Source organism: Pipistrellus kuhlii, unplaced genomic scaffold (assembly GCF_014108245.1).
Source record: "Pipistrellus kuhlii isolate mPipKuh1 unplaced genomic scaffold, mPipKuh1.p scaffold_m20_p_9, whole genome shotgun sequence".
Taxonomy (NCBI): domain Eukaryota; kingdom Metazoa; phylum Chordata; class Mammalia; order Chiroptera; family Vespertilionidae; genus Pipistrellus; species Pipistrellus kuhlii.
The window spans coordinates 49,558,930-49,582,298 of NW_023425595.1; the positions used below are offsets into that span (position 1 = coordinate 49,558,930).

The 23,369-nt window shown below is 50.1% G+C and overlaps 1 protein-coding gene across 6 annotated transcripts in view; it reads left to right on the top strand.

Moving 5' to 3' along the window:
- AMOTL1 (angiomotin like 1) overlaps positions 1–23,369 on the top strand; it is a 129,088-nt gene that overhangs the window by 100,425 nt on the left and 5,294 nt on the right. For 5 of the 6 annotated variants that reach the window (XM_036426252.2, XM_036426251.2, XM_036426253.2 and 2 more), the window contains 5 exons: positions 10,107–10,252; positions 13,903–14,052; positions 18,914–19,104; positions 20,368–20,493; positions 21,138–21,364. In XM_036426252.2, the coding sequence (XP_036282145.1) occupies positions 10,107–10,252; positions 13,903–14,052; positions 18,914–19,104; positions 20,368–20,493; positions 21,138–21,364 (840 nt within the window). The remainder of the gene's footprint in view (positions 1–10,106; positions 10,253–13,902; positions 14,053–18,913; positions 19,105–20,367; positions 20,494–21,137; positions 21,365–23,369) is intronic. The other variant, XM_045578022.1, reaches the window with a different exon arrangement.

Consider the following 23,369-nt stretch of genomic DNA (forward strand, 5'->3'; position numbering starts at 1 on the left):
ACTCAGTATATATCCTATATAATAAAAGGCTAATATGCAAATTCTCCCCTTGACCAGGAGTTGCAGGCAGGCCGGCCAACCACCTATGTCCTCTCCCCCTGGCCAGGCTGGCCGGACCCCACCCATGCACGAATTCATGCACCAGGCCTCTAAAAATATATATATGTGTGTGTGTGTGTGTGTGTGTGTGTGTGTATGATACACACACACACACACACACACACACACACACACACCTGAGGGGCCAGATTATTATGTATTCAGAGATCATAATAATCTAGCCACTCAGTGTATATATTTCAGAGAGGAAGGAAGAGAGAGAAAAATCAGTGATAAGAGAGAATCACTGATCAGCTGCCTCCTGCACGCCCCCTACTTGGGATCGAACCCGCAACCAGGAATTGAACCATGACCTCCTGGTTTATATGTTAATGCTCAATCATTGAGCCACACCAGCTGGGCTCATGGTCATTTTTCCCTACAGCCCTAATCAGGTGAGCATACCATTTTCATTTTAGATAAACAGACATATGCAAATGTAGTCACAAAACCTAGTTACCCATTTGGGATCCAAAATTGGCTAATGATGAAAGATAGGGCTGGGCAGGACTGGCCCTGGGGTTCGTAGTTACAGCTCGATAGTGAGGTCTTTAGTGGTGCCTCTCAGCAGTGCCATGTGTCTTATCATAAGTGTCCTACTGTGAGATGAGGTCTGCAGATCTTAAATGCCAGAGTTGGGGAGGTCCTTAAAGGTCACAGGTCTGGCCTCTACAGTGCATGCGTCCTGTGAACTTGAGCTCATCAAGAGGCCATTTGATCACCACGGGGAATGACAGTTTCTCCAGAGGCTATTGGTCTGATGGTTAAAAGTTTATCCTCGGGTGGAGTTGCAGGGTGGTTCCCGTTTGCCTCCCCTTTAGGTTCCGATTCAGGCTGGCCTGCTGTGGTCATTTTACAACAGTAACAGCTGCCAGCACTCACTGAGCACTTTCTGTGAGCCCAACGCTCAGCTAGCCTCTGCGGGTGCATTGTCTCTAGCTGGTGAGGGCGCCGAGGCACACAAAAGTGGAGTAACTTGTCCTGGGTCCTCAAGCTGGTGAGTAGAGCACACGGGTTTTGAACTCAGGCCATTCTGAGGCCGGAGCCCAGAATCATACTGAGCTGCTTCGGGGGAGCTGCCCCTGTGCTGGGAGGTGGAGAGATGTGTTACTGTGCGAGGTGGCAGCTGTGGACTCTCAGTGGTGTTAGACTTCATTGAGCGTGGCCTTCATGTTTCACTGACAAAGAAACTGCAACCAAGAGTGATCGAATGGTTTGCCCTTAGTCACCTCTGTTGGCTCTGGGGGTGATGAAAAATTTCACATTTTACCCCTAGAAGTGTCAGGGCAGTAAGTGAATGTTAAATAATTTTTGTACTAAAAGTCTTCTTTGGATTCAAATTATTTAGCCCAGTACTGTGACTTTGTAGTAATGTACCCATTTCTTCGCGGATGAATTCCAACTACCGGAATTCACAATTTGTCCTTCTGATTTCTACATCTGTCTTTGAACTAGAGCCAATTATAGTAAGAGGCCTTGCTTAATAATCTAGTATATCTCTTCAGATATAAAAACAAAATTGCTGAGACCAGAATAGAGTTTAGAGTCTTTAAAAAAACTTTTCTCAGAATATCTATGAAATTAAAGCTTTTATTCTCTGAATGATAAAAATCAGCAGAATGCAATGAGTGACTCTGTGATGTCGGATCTGTCAGTTTGTTTTTAAAACTATTTTGGGCTCATGAATTGTAGTGAGGGCAGGCAGCTATATCTTAATGGAATGCGAAACTTTGAGGGACAAAGTGTTTGTTTCAAGTCCAGGAAATTTGGTCTTAGACCATTAAACATAAGCATCTGTTACCAATTTTCTTTTTTGCTTACAAAAGACTGGTAGAAAAAAGAGGGGGGGAAACAGAGCAAGTTACAAAGGGATCATGGGAGGGGTTGCAGAAGTTAGAAAGGGAGAAAATATAATTGCAGGCAACATATTGCTTTCTCCCTGATCAACCCAAAAAGAACTGCTTTTCTATCCACATATAACAATTTCCCCAGCATGAACTTCTATCTTTGGGCCAAGTTTGGAGGTTAAGCCATTCAAAGGGCCCATTTTAAAAATATAGTTCTATAGATGCGTATTATAGTAATGCCCCAATGCCTTATTTAAAACTAACCTAGGAATATAATTAATAATACATACCTATAAATATCTAGATATTTATTTCGGTATATTTACATACAACAAAATAAATACTTATATACAACTAGGGACTCGGTGCACGGGGGGTTGGGTCCCTCAGCTCGACCTGCACCCTCTCCAATCTGAGAGCCTTCAGGGGAGCTCTCTCCAATCTGGAAGTTTCTATCTGTCTTTGCAATCATATGAGCAAATTGTCTGAGACTCCAACCTAGTGTGGCTTGTTGCTCACAGAATAATAGAGGCTTTTTTTTTCTTCTTTGCTTCATTGGTGGAAATTTCCCGGAAGTTTTAGGATACTTCCCCTTTAATTTTTCCTAGACACTCTGATTTTACTTATGTCTCTCACCTTTGCTTTCCCTCCATCCCCCACCACAACAGTAACTTGCTCCAGGCTCACTTTGCTCTAGTGTCTTGGAGATCTGCCTGCCACCAGAACTATGATTCCCAGCATTCTTGCTGCTCCCTACACTCTGGGTTTTCCCTTCCTGCTCTGTCTGTCCCACGGCCTCCTGCTCTGCCAAGCCCTCCAAACCACCAGCTCTCCCTCTCTGTTCTCCCCCCAGCGCCTGTGTATGCAAATTAACCCACCATCTTTGTCAGGTTAAATTTCATACTCACTCCTGATTGGCTGGCGAGCATAGCAGTGGTACGGTCAATTTACATGCTTCTCTTTTATTATATAGGATAAAAAATAAATGTGCACATTCTAAGGGTGCAGTGTGGTGAAATGTAACCATTGCCACAGTTGAGGCGTAGCATCTGCCGTGCCTGTGGAATTCTTCCTTTCCTCTCCACAAGAGCTGCACTCCCACCGTCTGTCTGCACAAGTTCACTCTTCACTGCGTTCAGACCACTGCTCTTTGTTCTATGTCCAAGATTTATGGTTGTTTCCTGCATGATGAGCCAAATCGTCTGGTAGGGTCTTACTTTGTCATACCTGGAAAGAGAGGTGTCTGTTGTATATATTTTTACATTAAGGAAAGAGAAGGCAATAAAAGGACCTGCTCTGAGGTAGTTATGGAAACTTTAAGTCTTCAGGTTTGTTTTCTAATTGATTCTCGAATAGGTGTCTAGTCAGAACCATCTGCCCTGCGCATCCTGTTTTTATGTGGCATTATTAACTCGTTGCCCACTTGGTTATTAAGCTGTCAGCAGTGATATGGAAGCTGCAGGACATCTTTATTTTAGGTGAAAAAGAAAATAAAAATGGAAGGTTGAGCAGTACATGTGGAAGCTGAGCTGGATAAATGGGTGTGTGTATTCAGTCAAGCAAGTTTGCAAGCTACATGTGTGGGGGGAAAATGAAGTTTTACAAAAACTCAGTTACACCTCAATGTGTAAGTACAGTTTTTAGAAATAAAATGCATTAGGATATAGGTCAGAGAAAATTACTATATTCAAGACAACTTCTACTGATGGTCAAACAAACACTTTACCAGATTTTTTTACCTGCGATATATTTCTTTTGGTGCTACACACTCACTTTGGAGCCTAGATACTAAAGAGCAATAGGTAAAATTTATAACGTAACAAACACACTATGTGAAGACCAAAATATTTTCCTCTGTTAGATCAATAGAAGAGTTGGTGGTTGGGCTTACTACTTTCAAATGATAAGTGTCTGAAAACTGTCATTTAAAAAAAATTTTTAGTTTAAAGACTGAGTTGGAATTTGGTCCTGTATCAACAGCATCCTCTCATTCGATAAGCTATTGCTTACACTTGTTGCATCTCTTCATAAATGAGTAGCTTCCACTATCTCAGAGTCTTCAAATCTAGCAGAGCTAGAAGGATGTAGACAAGCGCTGAAGTGCGCCAGAGAGGGAGGACGGGACATGCCCACTTGCCTCTGCCCTAGGATACAGATGGAGAAGCACTGTTCCCACCGGAAGCTCTAGTATATATATGTACGGGTCCTCCCATCCAGGGGAGACCTGTCCTTGAAGGGATCAGAAAAGCTTCCTTTCGGGCAGGCCTTGAAAAAACAGATTCGTCTTTTAGAGTAATTTTGCCGCCACAGTACAATGTAAAAGGGGAAATGTCTGTTTTCCTCTTACTTTGGGGCAACAAAGCCTGAATAAGCCTTCACACGTCAGGCTCACTTTCTCATATGGAGCCCTCTCCAGGAGATTTCTCCCATACATTTTTACAGGAGCCATTTCCATAAACCTTTGTTCCTTTTTGTCACGTCTGATCCAGTGGCCCTGAAACTCGAAACACTCGTTTAAAAGAAAGCTTATTTGGAAGCCCCACATGTAAAATGCATAAAAGCTGAAGGTCCATTTTGGTTCAGGTTTTAGCTCCACCTCATTCCTGCCTGGCCCCACATTGCTTCTCCCCTTCCCTTCCTTCCCTCTCTCCCAGGGCTCTGCAGGTCAGTTTGCTTTGCACTCCTATTTTCAATATTCCTTATTACAAAACTCATTTAAAAACAGTGCTCTCTCCCCGCCGTCTAAGACAAGCTCTCACCAGAGTGTGCCTGTGCTGGTTAATAGACCTACTCAGCCGCCCGCTCACAGTCTTTGTCTCCAGTTGCCTGGCAGAACCTCGGCAACCTGCAGTGGCCTACACGTTCCAGAAACAAGGTCCCTTACCTGAGAAACTTTACCCACAAAATTTTATTTATTTTTTTAAAATATATTTTATTGATTTTTCACAGAGAGGAAGAGAGAAGGATAGAAAGTTAGAAACATTGATCAGCTGCCTCCTGCACACCCCCTACTAGGGATGTGCCTGCAACCAAGGTACATGCCGTCCACCAGAATAGAACCTGGGACCTTTCAGTCCACAGGCCGACGCTCTATCCTCTGGGCCAAACCAGTTAGGGCTACCCACAAAATTTTAAAAGACATCAAAAGCCAAGCCAGGGGCTTGAGGGTTAGCTTTGTATTATATTTGCTTTTTCACTGCTGAGTTCATGAGTATGTCACCTTATACGTGGTTTTGCACCACATAAGCCTCGTGTGAACAGATAACTCTTAAATGTTGTGGACAGTGCTCTGTTCGGTTTGGTTGGAGGGGTCTCTTTCTGGGTTCATCCACTTGACTCTCAGACTGGGGTGAGGGAGTGAGGGCGAGCAGATGTGAAGAATGAGCTCCCGAGTGTGGACTATCTTTGAGGCGGGATGAACCTAAATTGTGAAGTAAATTAAATTCTTTCCCATTGATGCCCCACTCCCACAACCTCAGAGAAAAGAAGCCCCTTTTGGTGTTCACAAGATCATCCAAGTGGATCTGGCTCTTCAAGTAGATTGTAGCCGCCCTGTGGCGTGGCAAAGGGGAGGGTCAGATGCAAAGGGAGTATCTTTGATTGCTGGGCCCAGTTCCAGTTCTGTCCGCTCTGCTCCTTCCTCACCCAAATAGACTAACCTATGGGTGGAGACACAACAGCAACTGCCATTGGCCTTGTGCAAGTGTCATAGCCCATTGCACTTCTGTTTCCTCAGCTGCCACATGGAGTTGTGAGGATTAAGTGAAGTTCAGTTGTCAAGTTCGGGGCATGGTGCCTGGGATGCAGTGAGCCCCCAGTAATATATTAGCTGTTAGGTGGCAAGCCCAATGGTAGGTATTTTTCATAGAGTCTTTTGAATACTCATAACAATCCTGCAACTTCAATCTTATGAGCTCCATCGGAAGAGATGGAGGCCCAGAGGTGAAGCCGTGTGTCCAAGGTGAGCCAGGAGTGAAGGTGCCAGAACCACACCAGGTCGGCCTGGCTACAAAGCCTGTGCCATCGCTGTGGTTTCCAGAGCAAACAGTGTATGCGCAGGCATCTCTGTGTCAGTGGGACCGGAGCCATCAGGCTAAACAACTCTTTGCTCCACGCAGTCCAGGGTAATTCAGAGCCACTGAGTAAACAGACCTTCCTGGGCAAGAGTTCCCTTGTGTCAACTTGCCTGTTCTAGGAATTCTCAACATACACACTGGAGCCCAACCAAAAATTCAGTGTGAGGCTGGTCTTTCTTGAGAACCCTCCCAAGGACCTTAGCTCACGATAAACTGAAAGGACCTTCCAATGAGGTGGTTTCACTCAAGGGACTCTCCCTTGACATCTCCCAGGAAATGCCTTTTCCGTGGCTCTGACATACCTCAGCCCCAAGTCTCCAGGGAGTGGAAGAGGCACAGGTAGTCCACCTGAGGGGCTCCCTGCTTTGACACCCCCTCCCCCTCCGCCCCCGGCCTGAGTTAGATGTCCTGTGTGTTCTCATAGCACCCCGTGCCAATGCCTTTGCCTCGCTTCCCACCCAAATGAGCTCAGAACGCTGTCCTGCTCACCTGCAGTCCCAGAAATGATCACACTTTTCAGAACAGCCACAGTAACCACAGCATTGTGATAGTTGACATCTACTGAGCACTTCCTGTGTGCATTTTGAAGTAGGTACTGTTGAGAGATCCTCCCTTTAAAAGCAAGGAAACGAGCTCAAAGAAGTGCTTTTGCTTCCAAAGGCACACAACCATAAGTATTGGAGCAGGATCTGAACCCAGGCAGCTGGATTCTGGATCCATGCTTTTATACCAGGACTCTATAATGTTTCTACGTAGTAGAGGCTTAATTAATTTATATTTGCAAGTGGATAAACATGTGGGTGTAATTGCTGTATGTTGAGAATTATGACATGACCCATGACGTACTTAAATCTGTGCAGTAATGAGCTGTGTTATAGTTGAGCCCTTCTATCCTTCCTGCTTCCGTCCTGCCATTCTCTATCTCTGTGCACTTGTTCAGGGGAGGCGGTTAGCGCCATGCTTGTGACATGGCCTAGGTGAGAATGCAAGTTCGGGCTCTCCTATTGGTGAGCATCACTTCTGTGGGCACGTGAGTTATCCTTTCTTAGCGTCTTTTTCCTCAACTACAATAGAAATGGGAATAATAGCGGTGCCTACCTCTTACAGTGAACTTAAAGGAATAATAACATAAAGGGAATAATAGTATGTCACCATTTTGGGACACAGTCATTCAACATACATGAGCCGTTTAGTTATTGTTATCACTATTGTCACAAATGGTTGTTTTTACTTCCTGTCAGTGGATTGGGAGCTCTGAGCCAGGGCGGCGGATACTAAATGGCACCCTTCAGTCTGAAATCTGAAGTCACCAAACTCAGACAGTGTTTTCACCCGTGAATTCCAGAGGCTACAAAGCATTCCAAATCTAACGGAGCTTCACCCAGTTCCCATGTCTTTGTCCTGTAGTGGACACTGAGGTTCCAGCAGCCTGGGCAGAGAAAGAAACCAGATGTCCATGGTCTGTACCAGGTATCTGCTACGTGGTGGCTGCACAGGTGGAGGGGACAGCTGCGTAACAAAGGCCTAATACCGAAGCAAGAGTTGCCATTTATTGTACAGTTGGCAATGAACTTCACACATGGTAGAAAGTCATTTATCCATTCAACATTTACTGAGCCAGGCAGTGTTCTAGGCTCAGGGAATCAACAATGACCCAAACAGATGAAGTTAAATATTTAGGTTCTTTTTTACTTTGTATGCACTATCGCCATCCACAGAGTCGGCACAGCACTGCCACATAGTGTTATCATTCCCATTTGATGATGAGGGAGCTGAGGCTCTGAGAGGTCAGATACTGCACCTCGGAGCTGCCAAGTGATGAACCGGGATGTGAATCCAGTTCTTCCTGATGCCCAAGTCCACTCTTGAGCACAATGCGATACTGCTGATCAAGGAAAGATCGTGTGTGTGTGTGTGTGTGTGTGCGCGCGCCTGCGTGCCGCATGTGTTGAGGGGGGTGGTATCTGTTAATTCAGAAATGTAAACAGCTGTGATTATGACACAGCAATGATTGTGATAATCAATTTGCAAACTGCAGGAAGCCCCGGTTGTGGTTTCTAGTCTTGGGCTCAGTCTACCATTTTACTGCTTCTGGTCAAAATCCATGTGTCCTTGGCTGCCTTTAGCAGAGAGAACTCTTGGGCTATCTTGATAAGCAGGTAGGAGCTCGGAGACCCAGTGGTTCATTCCCAGGCCTGTCTGCTGAGTTAACTTCTGGGTGCCAGTGGGCATCATGCCCATTGAGATGATGTCCACGCCCAGGTGCACAGAAAGAGTGAGGTGCCCTGGTCCCTGGGCCACTCAGGGTGTGGATGGTGGGATCCAGAGCCTGTTCCCCTCGGACTGGGAAGGACATTTCAGAGGCAGTATTTCAAATGATACTAAAAGCGGGCAAAGGGGTGGCTGGGCATCATAGTGGAGCCTAAAGAGCCCCAGAGGACTACTGTTCTGTGCTGGGCGGGGTCCCTGGGACCTCATTTTGTTTCCAGCGGATGCTACCGTTTCTAGGCAGCACAGCCACTACTCACTAGTAGCTTCCAGGGCTGCTCACTCCTTCTGTCTGTTCCGAGGCTGTCCCGTTGCACCCGGATCCCATGGACATACCTCGCAAAGCAGGGGCGGTGCAGGCAAGCAGGATGTTCATTGCCATGGGCATGAGAGGCCTGGATTCTGGCCCTGGCCCCACCCCAGCGGGTGGGGACATCAGGGCCAAGTGCTTTCGCTCCTGGACTTTCCTTTTCTGACCCTTAAAGGGAAAGGGGTGCAACTGAATGGTGATGTTTCCTGTGATCGCTTCACGCTCTAAGATTGTGTGTTTGTTACCTGGGTATTTGCAGCCTTAAATAAGTTTCCTTTTAGGACATCCTCATGTCCTGCTGTCACATTTGCTGCTCTTTAAGCACAGCGTTTAATACCATGCAGTTACTCCTTACTGTTGACATCTATTGTTAGAGTAGTGTGTGACTGTTGCAGGAAATCACGAATGAATGAAGTCCCTGCCACATGCTGGTATCACATGCAGACTGTGGTTCCCTGTGCTTCAGTGTGGGCTGAAGGAGGACTGAGATAACCAGTGAGGGCACATAAAATCAGTTTCTAACTATTGTTGCTGCTGCTACTGCTTACTTATATGCTGCTTTCTAAAAATATGGAGTAGTGTGCATAGGGACTTGTAAACCACCTTTTTTTCAATAATGGTGATTTTCCCCCCTCATGTTTCTAATATTCACTCATTTTAATGATGGCATCCTGCCCTTTGATAGGGCTCAGAGTAGTTTATTCAAACAGCCCCTTAGTCTCACACATTCATTCCACTTAAGCTTTTCCATATTATAAAAAACATATCTAACCATTCTAACTTATTTAAAGAATGAAACATATTGCTTTGCCACAGGGAAAATTTTTCACTAAATGATTCTGATCCCGTGACACCATCGGCCCTGCCCTCTTAGTGAGACGGGTGGTGGGATGCCTGCAGGAGGGCGGGCGGACGTGCTGGGCACGGGCCAACGCCATCTCCATCCATTAGTCCGTCAGGGAGAGGAAAGCCTTTCCCTAAATCCAAAGCAATGCCCTTTTCTTTCCTGAACAGAAGAGGGGGACCATGTGGGGCCAGGTCCTGTGGGAGGAGGATCCAGCCAGAGAAGGGAGGCCCGGCTAGGAGTGCCCTTCTGCTGGCTGGCCTCACACCAAGAGCTTAGACGTCTGGACCTCGGCTTATTGTTCTGTGAATGAGACTATTAGTGCTCTTGTTAGTGCCACCTGCCCGTTACCCCTGGTTTGGAAGATGGACACTGGGGAAGTCGTAAGCATAACATGAAATCGTAGGTAAAAAGTGAACCTGCAGCCTTGGAGGTAATGTACAGAAGTGAGTTACGGGGTGTGTCTATAGAGTTAACGGTGCTTTTGGAGAAAACCTTTGCCTCACACACCACAGCTATTAAGAGGGAGCAAAAGCAGTAATTCGACCCTCTGCTCTTTCCATGCTTCTTGTCCTTAATCTTTGCCAGATGTAGGCTGGCAGCGAGCCCGGAGGGGAACACTTTTTCTGATAGATGTAGTTTTGCTTTTGTCTCCCTTCTAGACAAAGAATTCTTGAAGGAAAAGGAGAAGTTAGAAATGGAGTTAGCAGCAGTGAGGACTGCAAGCGAGGACCACCGGAGACACATTGAAATCCTGGACCAGGCTCTGAGCAATGCCCAGGCCAGGGTCATCAAGCTGGAAGAGGAGGTGAGCTGGGGTGGGAGGATTGTCGGGAGGTTGGGGGATAGGGGCAGGTGGGGGGGAAAGGGCCCTGAGGGTCTCCATTTCCATTTTCTAACCCAGCACCCTCAAGTAGAGCCAACTCCAAAGAGTTGAGTTGGGGTGGAGGGAAAGGGGAGAATGTAGGAGATCTCCCAAATAAATAATAAAAACAGAGTTGATCCAACCCAGAGCCAGGCAAAGTATGAAAGGCTCATGTGAACACCATCAGCAGAGAGCTCACCCTCAGCCTGCAACCCGCTGCCGCCCACTGGTTGGCATGTGTTCAGGGCTAGAAATAAGTGGGAGGACTGGGAACCACTGGTTCCTGTACAGAAAACAGACTAACAATTAAAAAAAAAAAAAAATAGTTCAGTTACTCTGTCTTTGGATTCCTGATTGCAATAAAAAAGGCCTCAGCCGAAACCGGTTTGGCTCAGTGGCTAGAACGTTGGCCTGCGGACTGAAGGGTCCCAGATGTGATTCCAGTCAAGGGCATGTACCTTGGTTGCGGGCACATCCCCTGTAGGAGGTGTGCAGGAGGCAGCTGATGGATGTTTCTCTCTCATCGATGTTTGTGGCTCTCTATCTCTCTCTCTTCCTCTCTGTAAAAAATCAATAAAATAATTTTTAATTTTTTTTTTTTCTTTTTCAAAAAAAAGGCCTCTGTGGGGTGGAGCAGGGGTGGCCTTCAGCAAGCTTGTCTCCAGTTTTCAGAAGTTGGCTCGGCCTGTAATGACCCCTCCCCCATCACCCCACCCCACCCCCAAATCCAGGAAAGTGTGATCCCATGACTGTGGAGATAGAGCGGCCCCTTCTGAGGTCCGAGCGAGGGGATCCAGGCTGCAGACAGTGTCAGAGAAGGAGGCGAGGTCTGGCCGGGTAGGCAGGAGCCACGTGGACAGTAGAAGCCCCCAGTCTGGAGGACGCATGGCCCACATGGTCTACGCAGAGTACTAGGCTCGCTGCCCGACGGGCAGAAAACGGTGCCGTGATTGGTTCAACGGTTGCTGCTGCAGTTGAAAATAAAAACTATTCCTCAGAAATATCTCCTGATGCCAGGTAACTCAGCGTCTCAGCAAACTTCAGGGTTAAAGCAGCTGACGGGGAAGATGGTTAAGTCTGCCAGGGTCTTGTCCATTAGAAGCCTTTTAAACCCTGTAAGTCCTGTGTAGAAACTACAGTGTGAGTGCCAGCATGAGCCACCCCAGGGCAGCAGCCCCGCTGTATCTTCCTTGTCGCCCCGGAGGAACTCGCCAGGTCGGAAACCAGGTGCCTGGAAAGTGGCCTCGGCCCGAAGGACAGGGGGTCTGCTCTGAGGCCAGGACCCTTCTCATCCTTATGACGGAAACCACCTAGTGAGGCTCCTCCTCCATGTGAGGAACAAAGGAAAGTTATAAAATTTTAATCTTTTTTTAAAATTTTATTTCTCTGAAAGTAAAAGCTGTGAAGTCCTTGGAGACAGGTTCTTTCTGATCACCATTGTGGATCTTTTCTTGTCATTGTATCCATAGAAGGCCTTTGATTGTGTGTGTCCTCTCCAGAATGTCCGTGTCTGGCTCCCAGACGCACTCCTTGTTCTTATTAAGGTTCCATCTGAAGGGCCTTATTCAGTCCAGATGGCTCCTGTGTGTGCTTCCCAGCCTCCCCAGGATGGTCAGAGCTGGGACTCTCGGGCCAGACTGCAATGAGTGAGCTTTGTGGCCCCTGGGCGGATGTGTCAGCTCTGCAACCTTGAGCAGTCACTTGACCTCTTTCGTCCTCAGTTTCCTCATCTCTTAAACTGAGATAATAATGAGATACTACTTATAAAGCACAAAACGTGGCATGGTGGTGCTTTAAAAATGTTGGCTGATGTAATTATTGTTACTATAACCATCTTCATCATAATATACTCCTTGCTAGGCTTAAGGTTGATACAAAGATAAATGAGAGCTATCCAGGCTATCTCTCTCTCCTCTCCCTTCCTCTCTGAAATAAAAAAAATATATATATTTTTAGCCGAAACCTGTTTGGCTCAGTGGATAGAGCATCCGTCTGCGGACTGAAAGGTCCCAGGTTTGATTCCCATCAAGGGCATGTACATTGGTTGCGGGCACATCCCCGGTAGGGGGTATGCAGGAAGCAGCTGGTCGATGTTTCTCTCTCATTGATGTTTCTAGCTCTCTGTCCCTCTCCCTTCCTCTCTGTAAAAAATCAATAAAATATATTTTAAATATATATATATATATTAAATAATAATAAATAAAATTGCTGTTTTTGCCATCCCCTTGAAAGATCGGAAGCACCTCCATTTTATTCCAGTGGCTCTGCCTTAGCTCAGGGCAGTGCAGCCTGCTAAGTGAGAACACCCCTCACAGCAGCTCTTAAATCCCAGCACGTTCCCCCTTGCCAGTGCAGTCAGGGGTTAAACCCAGGATCTGAGTCACCTGCAAGGCATGTGCACGCCCAGATGCTAATAACAGGATATGGCATCTGGTCTCCCCACTCAGGACCAGATAAGTGAGTGCCTCGGCCTGATTTTGACACCAGCCACTTCCCAGAAAGTTAGAAATGCCTAGGATTCATGCTCACGGCCCAAACTGTCACTGGAAGAAAACTAAGTCTGAGGGTAAGAATTTGAAATTGTTCATCAGGATTCTCAATCTATAGTGGATGTGATGTTTCCAAAGGTCATTTTTACCTTAATTTCCATCTCCTCAGTGGTTGTGTTGGGTGTTCAGGCACTCTGACCTCTTCAGGGCTGTCAGCTACTCATCTGTAAAGGCTCAAACTTTTAGGAGAAAGTTACTCCACAATTACTTAGAATGAGCAATTTTGATCTTTATTCATACATACACCTGGGCACACGTGTGAATAAACACACACAATTCTCTATTATAATAGTAATTTATAATTATTATGGAGAATTTGAAAAATACACAAGAGAATAAAGAACATGAGAAATGTTTATTCAGCCATACATATAAACATGGTTAGTGCTTTTATTTTTATTGATTTTTAATCCTTAAAGATATTTTAATCCTGAAGATATTTTTTTCTATTGAGAAGGAGAGAGAGAATGTTGATGTGAGAGAGACACATCTATTTGTTGCTTCCTGCACTCCCCCCAACTGGGGTCTGAGATCAAACCCGCAATTGAGTTACATGCCCTTGACCAGAAATTAGTCCAAAGGCCGATGCTCTAACCCAGTGAGCCAAACTGACCAGGGCTGGTTAGTGCTTTTAAGTATTTCCTTTCTGTCTTTTTTCTTCCTAGATAGAGTTGTGATAATGTTGTATGTAATTTTTTATTCTGGACTTTTCAGTTAACATTGTAGAGGAAGCATTTCCTCATAACATTAAAAACTCTTAACCCCATTTCCAATGCCAGCAAATGCTGTATTACTAAGCAGTAACCAAGGACTGAGCTCAGAGCTGTACCAATAACTGCAGGCAGGTGCCCCAGTAGGATCTGGATTCCTAGCATCCCAGCCACGTGAGGTACAACCGGCTGCCGTGTCTAACCCTTTGCTGTGCCAGCTCACGGGAGTGGGAGGAGTGGAGGACACATGCCCTGGTGGTTTAAGTCCGGTCTCCCTCCACCCAGTGCTGAGAACCGCTGGTCCAATCCTGGGCTCCTTTCTCCCTCTGCTCAGTTACGAGAGAAGCAAGCCTACGTGGAGAAGGTGGAGAAGCTGCAGCAGGCGCTGACCCAGCTGCAGTCTGCATGTGAGAAGCGGGAGCAGATGGAGCGCAGACTTCGGACCTGGCTGGAGCGAGAACTGGATGCCCTGAGGACCCAGCAGGTGCGGGACTGGGGGAGGCGCCGACAGAGGGCAGGATGCACACGAGGCTCTGCTCCCGGCACTGGGAGTGCTGGGGTCAAGGAGAACTCCCTGCCCTAGCGAGCCAGCACAGCGGCCAGTGGAGGACGGGCAGTCCACTCAATGGAGTGATGTCCTCACAGAAGGCGGCTGGGCATCGGGGAATGTGGCTTCAGACGGCTTCACAGAGGCGGACATTTGAGTTGGACTTGGAAAGATGAGGGGGTTTTTTTTTTGGGGGGGGGTGGGTTCTGGGGAGAACATCAGAAGAAGAGGAAGGGTATGTGTCATGAGTGAGGCAGTTCAGGACAGTGGGGTGCAACTGGTGGGGGGGAACGCCGGAGAGGTGAGGCCAGCAGGGGAAGGCATGTGGTCCCGGTGAGGAACGGGGCTTTGTCCTGTAACAGCAGGGCCAACGATAGGAGTTTTTCCACTGGAGAGGAATGTGGTGCACAGGGTTGGGGAAAGAGTGCTCTGGGGGTATTGGGAGGGTCTTGGAGGGCAGAATGCGACGAGCAGGCCGGCCCGAGGGCTGTTGGTGTCATCAGGGGGGAGTGGCAGTGGGAATCCAGGCGGAGCGAGCAGGAGTGAGATTAGTAGGACTGACCATCAGTGCATGTCCCGAGGAGGGGAAGGAGTTCAGGACGATGGATCCCTGGAGTGTGATATTGGCCGTAAGCTCCGGATCCTCTGCCTTGTCTTATCCTGGTGGCGGCAGCTAGCGTAACTCAGCCATGAATAAGCTCAAGTAGAATTCCCCAGCCCAGCTCCGTGCACCTCAGCTAGGGGACAGGCCTGCAGGACGGCCCTGTGGCTGGACTGGGAGCCGCCCAGGCGGGCAGACTCCGGCTTCAGCGAGCGCCTGGCCATGGCCGTTGGCCAGTGCGGTGGGCAAAGCCCTCGCTGCAGCGATGAAGGGCGCGGCCTCAGTCGGGAACCAGGGAATGCAGGACGGCTCCGTGGAATGACCTGCTGGGTGCGGCACAGTGGTTGTGGGTGAGAGACTTGGAAACGCTTGAAAGCGCACACGCGGGCCGGCCCCACCCTTTCTCATGCTGGCGCCCCTGTTTCCCGGGCGTGTGTGCTTGGCGGGCAGAGGAGGTGTCGGTGAGATCGCCCAGAACGTTAAGGAGCCCACCCGGCCGCCCACCATCTTGGCTGAGTTGGTGGCTCGTAAGGAAGGGTGAGTCTGTCTTTGGACTGCTGCCCCGTCCACCCTGGGCCGCCTTCCTTGGCTTGTGGGCCACCCTCCAGCTGTTTCCTGAGTTACTGCAGTTACTGAGGTTGACCCTCTCCACTGGGGGACCAGCTTCTCAGATGCTGGCACCACACTGACACCAGTAATCCTCACGAACCCTTGGCTGACAAAACGGGCACATCTCAAAACTCAGCGCTGCAAAGAATGTTTGCTTCTAGTTACTGTGCCCCCAGCCCCTATAGTCAGGTGACTTATCCTGGGACTTTCTATTTTGGATGCTGTGAAGCCAGGCCCAACCCCGTTGTCCTTGCTGTGTACCAAGAGAAAAGTGAGGTCAGAGTGATTTGAAAAATATTCCTTGCCACAGAGGACTTAGAGCCACACACCCTCATGCCCGTTGCTTCCTAAGCCAGGCAGAAACGGGTCCCTGCCATGCCTAACAGCTGCTGGCAGATCTGGGCACACCTGGGGGGGCGGGGGTTGGGGGCAGAGGTTCTCTGCGGAAATTACTTGGCTTGCATTTTGGATCTAGTTTTGGGGACTGACAGCAGACCCCCTGCTGGTTATGGCTGACATGAGACCAAAAAGCGGGGAAGACGATCTTTATCGTTAAACAGAACTTTGTTTATCTCGGCATCTCTTTAAAAATAATACCAGTTTTTTTTAAATGAGTGTGTTAATCCGTCCCCTATGATATGGAAGATACTTAATTTCCTTGTTGTTTTGCCTACTCGTTAAAAAGATGAGTAATATTTTTTGTGGTTTTCTTTAATACCTCTTTATTCTAACATTCTGTCAGTGAGCATACATTATTCTATAACCAAAAAAAGGTAAAAGTTTTATTACAAATAAATTCACCCCAAAACCTTGAGTTTCTAGCTAGTTCCATGTGATATCCTATATAATATAAGGCTAATATGAAAATTGTCCCCTCGACTGGGAGTTTGACTTGGGAGTTCAACAGGGAGTTCGGCCAGGGGTAGGGCCAACCACCCTGATGGAGTCTCATCCTGACAGAGAAGAAAGAGCAATGGGCCCACGGGCTTTTGTAAACCATATGTTTGTGTTCAGGTTTTTAAAGCTACAAATACCAATTATGCTAGGATCTCGGTCAGTGGCTAACATTCAGTCAGGAACAGAGCGAAGGCATGCACCTGTCCTCATCCACCTGCTCAGAAAGTCATGACTCCCGCAGCCAGCACCTGGCCTCAGGCAGGAGGACATCAGGTCCAGCAACACAAGAGCTCCCTTGCGCTCAGAAACGGTCCAAGAAAAAAATCCCACAGCCTTGCTAAGCTGCTCAGTTTCTCTCTGAATCCTCAGGTCCCCATCTCAGCTGGCTGATCATTTTGAACACACACGAGATCATGGCAAGTCTGCATAGAGCACCTGATTCAGATCACGAAGAGTTATTACAATAAAAGCAGGAGTTTAGACACTCCAGCATAGCACAGTCTAACAGGCAAGCAGGCCAGCCCGGAAAACGGGCCGACGGGCAGGCGGGCCAGCTTCTGCTGTCCGTTCAGTTGACCAACAAATATTTACTGAGCTCGTACACCTTGTGCTGGGAATGCCACAGGGAACACGTTTCTGTCACCTTTCCCAGCGGGACCGGAAAAGCCGGAGTAAGGGAGGAATCGGGGAGAGGGTGCCAGGATGCCCCAGGCCTTGCACATACTCTGAAGGTCACGATGATAAAACAGCAACGACAACTATTCTTTCTCACCGAGTTGCCCAGTTTCGGACACTGTGAGGATCTTCTTATCTGAGGTAATACCTGTAAGATCAGCGTAATGTATCTGCCCCATTTTAGAGACAGGGAAGTTGAAGCTCAGAAAGCTCTCTTACCCAAGGGCTCTTTCCTAGGAGGAGGAGCAGGCAGGAGTCCTCCACCCTGGTCAGTCTAACCCGGGAGTCATCCTGTGAATCAATTCTGGATGTTCCCTCCAATCTACCCACGGTCGGGAGGTCCCAGGACACCTCACAAGATTAACTTCAGCTCATGTGGGGGCTGTGTGTTGTTAAGGATGAGGGTGGAGAAGTTAGGCTGTGTCCTGGCGTCAGTCTAAGGGCAGAGCCCCTGTGTGGGTCTTGATTTAATAAGTTCTCTGAGCTACTCTCTCCACGGTCCCTTCAGAATAATGCCCTATGGGGAGTGGCTTTGTTGAGGGTGGGATATGGCCAGGAGCTCTGTTACCATGTGACCTCAGTGTGACCTTCCTACAAGGGCCAGATAAAAGCCTCTGCAGCACAGGAGTGAGGATCGGGGTGCCAGTGGGCTGGCATGTCCAGGCGAGCATATGCATGAGCCACTGCAGAGTGAATGAGGAGGAAGCTGGTCAGTGAGGCCCCTGGGTACCTTTCCCAGAAGGTCCGAGTTTCTCGGGGGGGGGCCCAGGCTCTGGAGCGGACTAGAGTGGACTCCAGGTGTCCCGGCTGAGGGCTAGTAGGCCTGCACCCACCACACCGTCCATGGGCTCCAGGCAGGAGCCTGACCAAACTTTATAGTATACTAGAAGCCTGGTCTATGAATTTGTGCACAGGTGGGGTCCGGCCCAGCCTGCCCCATCTGACTGGCTGGGGGAGGGGCCACGGACCATTGGCCCCACCCCTGGTCGAACTTGTGTGTGGTTCAGAGTGCCTCTCACCTTGCAACCAGCTCTGCATTTACAATGTGTGACCCCCCTGGGAAACCGGAGGGAATGTAGACTCCCTGGGATGAAGTCATTCTCCCAGAAGTCAGAACCTCTTCAAACCCCACCGTCCTCCAAGTCGTGCTGTTTAGAGGAAATAGGATGCCGAAGTCAATAAGGGGGAAAATCTGAATGTGAATATTCCGCTTTATACCTTGTCTGACAGACCCGGATGAAAAGAACGGGCTGAGCTTGCATTACAGGCTTTCTGGCAGCTCTTGGCTTTGGCTAGCCCTTTAAAGCTTATTAAGTGCTTTCCTATGCATTATCTTATCTGACTCTCAGGCCTCTGAGTGGGGCAGGTATTCGTTTGTTTCCCAGACGAGAGCTTTGCAGCCGGGAGAGCACGTGTGTCAGGGCTCCTCGCTTCCAGTGCCTGGGCCTTTCCGTTTTATCTCCCGGCCTCGGGGAGGGGAAAAAAACCTGGAGTCACTTCTGAGCACTCGGGAGAAAGTGCCCCAACCAGAAGGCCAAGACTTAGTAGTTACCGCACTTGCTTCTGGTATAAATGAACTGCAGGGCGTTGGGCAAGCCACTTCTTGTCATGCAGAAGCATATGGACAGACAGACATGGTTTGAATCCTGACAGACATGGTTTGAATCCTGACCCTGCTGTAGCTCAGAGACATGGAGCAGTTCATTTAACCTCCCTGAAGCTTAGTTTTCTCCTCTGTATAATTGGGATAATGTTGTCTACTCATATAATAAAGTTACATGACAATTCATCGAGACAGGGATTTGGTAGGTGAGGTGGCTTGGTGTTAGGATCTGCTAAGGTTGGTCATTTCTCTTGGAGAGGGAGCGAGAGTGGGATGGTAACGGGTGTGGACGAGCTGGGGACCTGGGCAAAGTCTGTGTGCTCCATGCTGGTAGCTCTGCAGAAGACACGGTCAGTGTGGTCTGCTTTCTAACTCCCATTTCTCATCAAGATGTTCTCCCTCTGCTTCTCTAGAAACATGGGAACGGCCCGCCAGCCAGCACGCTGGAATACAATGCCCCGGCCCTCATGGAGCTCGTGAGGGAGAAGGAGGAGCGGATCCTGGCCCTGGAGGCCGACATGACCAAGTGGGAGCAGAAGTATCTGGAGGAGAGCACCATCCGGCACTTTGCCATGAACGCCGCAGCCACTGCCGCAGCCGAGAGGTGAGGCCAGCCGGGGGCCCCACGGGGTTTCACTCCGCCAGGTAAAGTGCATCCACACAGCGGGATACTGTTCGATCTTTCAGTGAAACCTCCTGGTTCATAGTCGGACGGCTCAACCACTGAGCCACGCTGGCCGAGCTCATTGGTTGATTCTTGTATGTGCCCTTAATGGGCATCAAACCAACACACCCTTCGTGTATCGGGATGGTGCTCTGACTAACTGAGCCACCGGCCAGGGCACAGTTCTCTTATTCTCACCAGCAGTCATTGCTGAGGAGTGATCGAGTTGCCAAAACTAGTGGCAGGAAGAGTTCTCTTTGACCAGCTGTTTTCCATCAGACACCAGCTTGCACCCCACATTTTATTTTTTTATATATATTTTATTGATTTTTTTCAGAGAGGAAGAGAGAGGGATAGAGAGTTAGAAACATCGATGAGAAACATTGATCAGCTGCCTCCTACACACCCCCAACTGGGGATGTGCCCGCAACCAAGGTACATGCCCTTGACCGGAATCGAACCTGGGATCTTTCAGTCCGCAGGCCGAGGTTCTATCTACTGAGCCAAACTGGTTTCGGCACAGCTCCACATTTTAATCTCCCCATGTCCGTCCCTCCTGTCCTTTCCCCCACCCCGGCGCTGCCCTTTTAAGGACAGGATGTGTCCCACCTCTTGGCTGTGCTGCCACCTCTCGGCTGTGCTGCCGGCATGGCAGTCAGCCAAGTGGATCTGAATCCCAGGCAGGGGCCCACGAAACGAGAAGTGAGCGAGGAAGCAAGCAGGATGGGCGCTTTCAGCCTGAGCGTCTCTGCCCAAGAGGACCAGTATCCGCTTTAAGTACCATATTTACCGAGTCTCCATTTCACTGTAAAACACCGAAAAGGCTGCTGGGTGAATGAGGAGCAGCCATACAACTTCAGCCCCGATGGAGAAAGTCAGAAAGGATACGTAAGCGTGACAGAGAGACCCTCACAACGAGAGTAGTAGAATCCACCTGTCAGCAGGTGCAGCGTCCCTTCAGAGCGCTCGTGGTGCACGGTGGTGCTGGCGGAGGGCAGGGAATGGTTACTCTGGGGTTTTATTTTGTTTTCCTTAGATACTGTCTTCGTTCTACCAAGTGGGGGGAGCGATTGGGCCAGGATCCAGGAGGGAAGGTGGGGGAAGGGGTGTGTGGGGAGAGGTGTTTAGCGCGGTGACCTCGCTCGCTCGCACGCCTCTCTGTGAGCGTTCGCATCACTCTGTGTGTGTGTCCCGTGTTGCCAGGGACACGACGATCATCAACCACTCGCGGAACGGCAGCTACGGCGAGGCCTCGCTGGAGGCCCACATCTGGCAGGAGGAGGAGGAGGTGGTGCAGGCCGCCCGGAGGTGCCAGGACATGGAGTACACGTAAGGACAGCCGCGCGGGCGGCCGAGACGCCACGCTCCACCCTGGCCACGCACCCCACGACCCCCGAGCTCACATTGGGGCTCACACTCCAGCCCCAGCCCCGGTTCTGAACAGCTGACAGGCAGGCGGGCGAGTTACTCTCCCAAGTTTGAAAAGAACTTGTTTTCTGATTCTTATTTTTGGCCTTTTTTTTTGGGGGGGGGGGGGGGGGGAATTAACTTCTCCCAGAAAACCTGTTCATCCTCTGACTTTCTGAGAAATTAGGGAAGTTGACTTCCGGGGAAGGCTGACCTTGAGTGAGGCTTCCAGCTGCTCTCCCTCCCCCTTTCCCCCAAGCAGAGACCAGCCCTCTGAGCCGGCCTCTGAGCCTCTGCTGGGAGGCCACACCTGCATCTGTGTCCTGGGGGGTCCCAGCAAGTCCCAGAGGCTCCGAGGGACCAGAGGAGGTGCTCCCCACTCTGATCTACCACCAGAGACCCAGCCTACACACCTTGGCAGATTATAAACGTTTGAGGACTTCACTGTGCTTTGTTCTCCATCCTGAATTCTAATTCAAGTCCCCGGGCCACCTGAAAAACCGTTTCGTGTTTTCCTAGCCCAGATGGAGTGTGATGACCCCTGTTGTGTTCTGTTTGTTACGCAGCATTAAAAACCTCCACGCCAAGATCATCGAGAGGGACGCCATGATCAAGGTCCTGCAGCAGCGATCCCGCAAAGACGCCGGGAAGGCGGACTCCTCGAGCCTGCGGCCCGCCCGCTCCGTCCCCTCCATTGCCGCGGCCACGGGGACGCACTCCCGCCAGACCTCGCTCACCAGCAGCCAGTTGGCGGAGGAGAAGAAGGAAGAGAGGACCTGGAAGGGGAGCATAGGTGAGCCCCACGCCGCCATCGGGCCCGGGGGTCTGGGGTCTGGAAGGCAAGAGCGGCACCAGCTTGGAGGGCAACCTCATCTGGTGGGAAAAGTCCTGACACTTGTGTGGTGTCTGGCTCTGCCCCTCATGGGACACAGAGATGCCGCTGAATATTTCCAAGCCTCGGTTTACCCATCTGTGAAGTGGGGAGGATAACCAATCGTTCTTTGGCTGTGAAAGTTGAATGAATGAATGAGCGATGGGGAAGCAGCGGCTGTACAGCCAGATCGGCCATGGACCACGGGTTGACTCATGCGATTATCGTCACGGTTGAAAGTGCAAGTGCCCGACCCTCACAACATAAAATGGAAAAGCCCATAGAATCAGGCCTCTGAATTTGGCTCTGCCCCCGACCAGCTGTAAGACGGCTCTGCCTCCGCTTCTGTGTCTGTCCTGTTGCCCCTGGGCCGTGGTGAGGGCAAAACGAGATAACGGGGCGGAGGCGCTCCCGAGGACGTGTGCGAGCATGAGAGGCTGGTGGCTGTGGTGCTGGTAGCATGGTTGTTGCACGGGCAGAGTTTTGAGAATTCTGCAGAGGTGGTGTCAGCCACGAGTGGGTTTCCTGGGGCGAGGGCCAGCCTGTCGACGGCTGGCTGAGTCTGGAGAGGAAGCAGGCAGCATTCCCAGACACACTTCCCACCCCCCCCCCCCTTCCCTCGCACTCTGGCAGCTGCAGGACCTGGCCTTGCCTCCTTTGATGCATTTCCCTGGGTCAGAGTGTGTTTTCTTTATCTGTGGAGCCGAGAGCCAGTTTTTGTCAGCACAGAGCCCCTGAGGAGCCTGGCTGCTTTGTGCCAGAGGGAATATATAGCTTCTAGTAGGAACCTGCCAGAGTTGGGGGGGATGAAGGCTCCCAGCCAGACTCTCCCTGTGCAGTGCCTCCACAGGTGGCCTCAGCAGCCCCTGCCCTCCGAGGACATGAACTTCAAAGAGGACGTGGGTGGACAGCAGCGAGGATCATCAAAAGCGCCCCCAATCCCCCCAGGACACTTAGCTCCCCACACAATTAGGGAGCCCGAGAGTCCGTTTGCGACATGCAGCCCGGCAGGCGTTTCTCTGGTCTCTGTGCCTGTGCCCCTGCCATCTGCATATCTACACCAGGCCTGGGAACGGGCCGGGTCTGAGCTGTGTTCTCTGCACTGCGTTCCTCCCCTTATTGCCATTGTCACCGGTGTCCATGCGTCACAAAACCAGAGAGGCTCTCTGAGAGGCGGGCAGAGGCAGCAGACACGGCCACTGCACAGTCCCCACGCCGCTTCCACCATCGCTTGCCCAACAGGCCCTGGGAGGAGGTGGGGGTGACAGTGTTGGCCCTGCTGAGGGTGTGGGGGAGGGGGAGACGACCGGCCAGTGACCTAGTCCCACGAAAGCATCCCTGTCCTCCTGGTCAGGAGGGAAAAACACAGGTTGGCGCAGAGGTGGGCACAGCTGGGATTGAACCCCATTTCTGCGCCTTCTTAGCTGTGGGATGCTCACGTCTCTGAGCTGCCGTCTCCGTGTCTGTAAAGCAGCGGAAAACACGGGGCCTGTCTCAGAGCGCTGCTGTGAAATGCAAAGGGAGGTGATGAGTGTGGAGCCCCCGGCCACTCCGAGCGTGGCCTGTGGACCGGCCTCACGGGCCTCACCCGGGAGCTTGTTAGAGAAGCAGCCTCAGGCCCCACCCGCTGATGACAACACATCCAAGCCACCAGGAGGCGCGTGCCATTGGAGAACGCAGCTGTGCACACGGAGCTGCTCTGGGCACCTCCGACAGCTCGGCGGGGGGGTGGGGGGTGGGGGCAGAAAGGGTGGACACACACACACATACACACTACACTTTGTGAATTGCTGGCTGGTTCGGCTGCGTGAACAAGCCGTTGACTGTGCCGACCACGTCTTCTATAGGCTAGTGTTCGGGAGTGCTGGCATGTTTCTGAATGTGTGCCGTATTTCATTATTTAAAATAAAAGCGTAGCTGTCCGGCC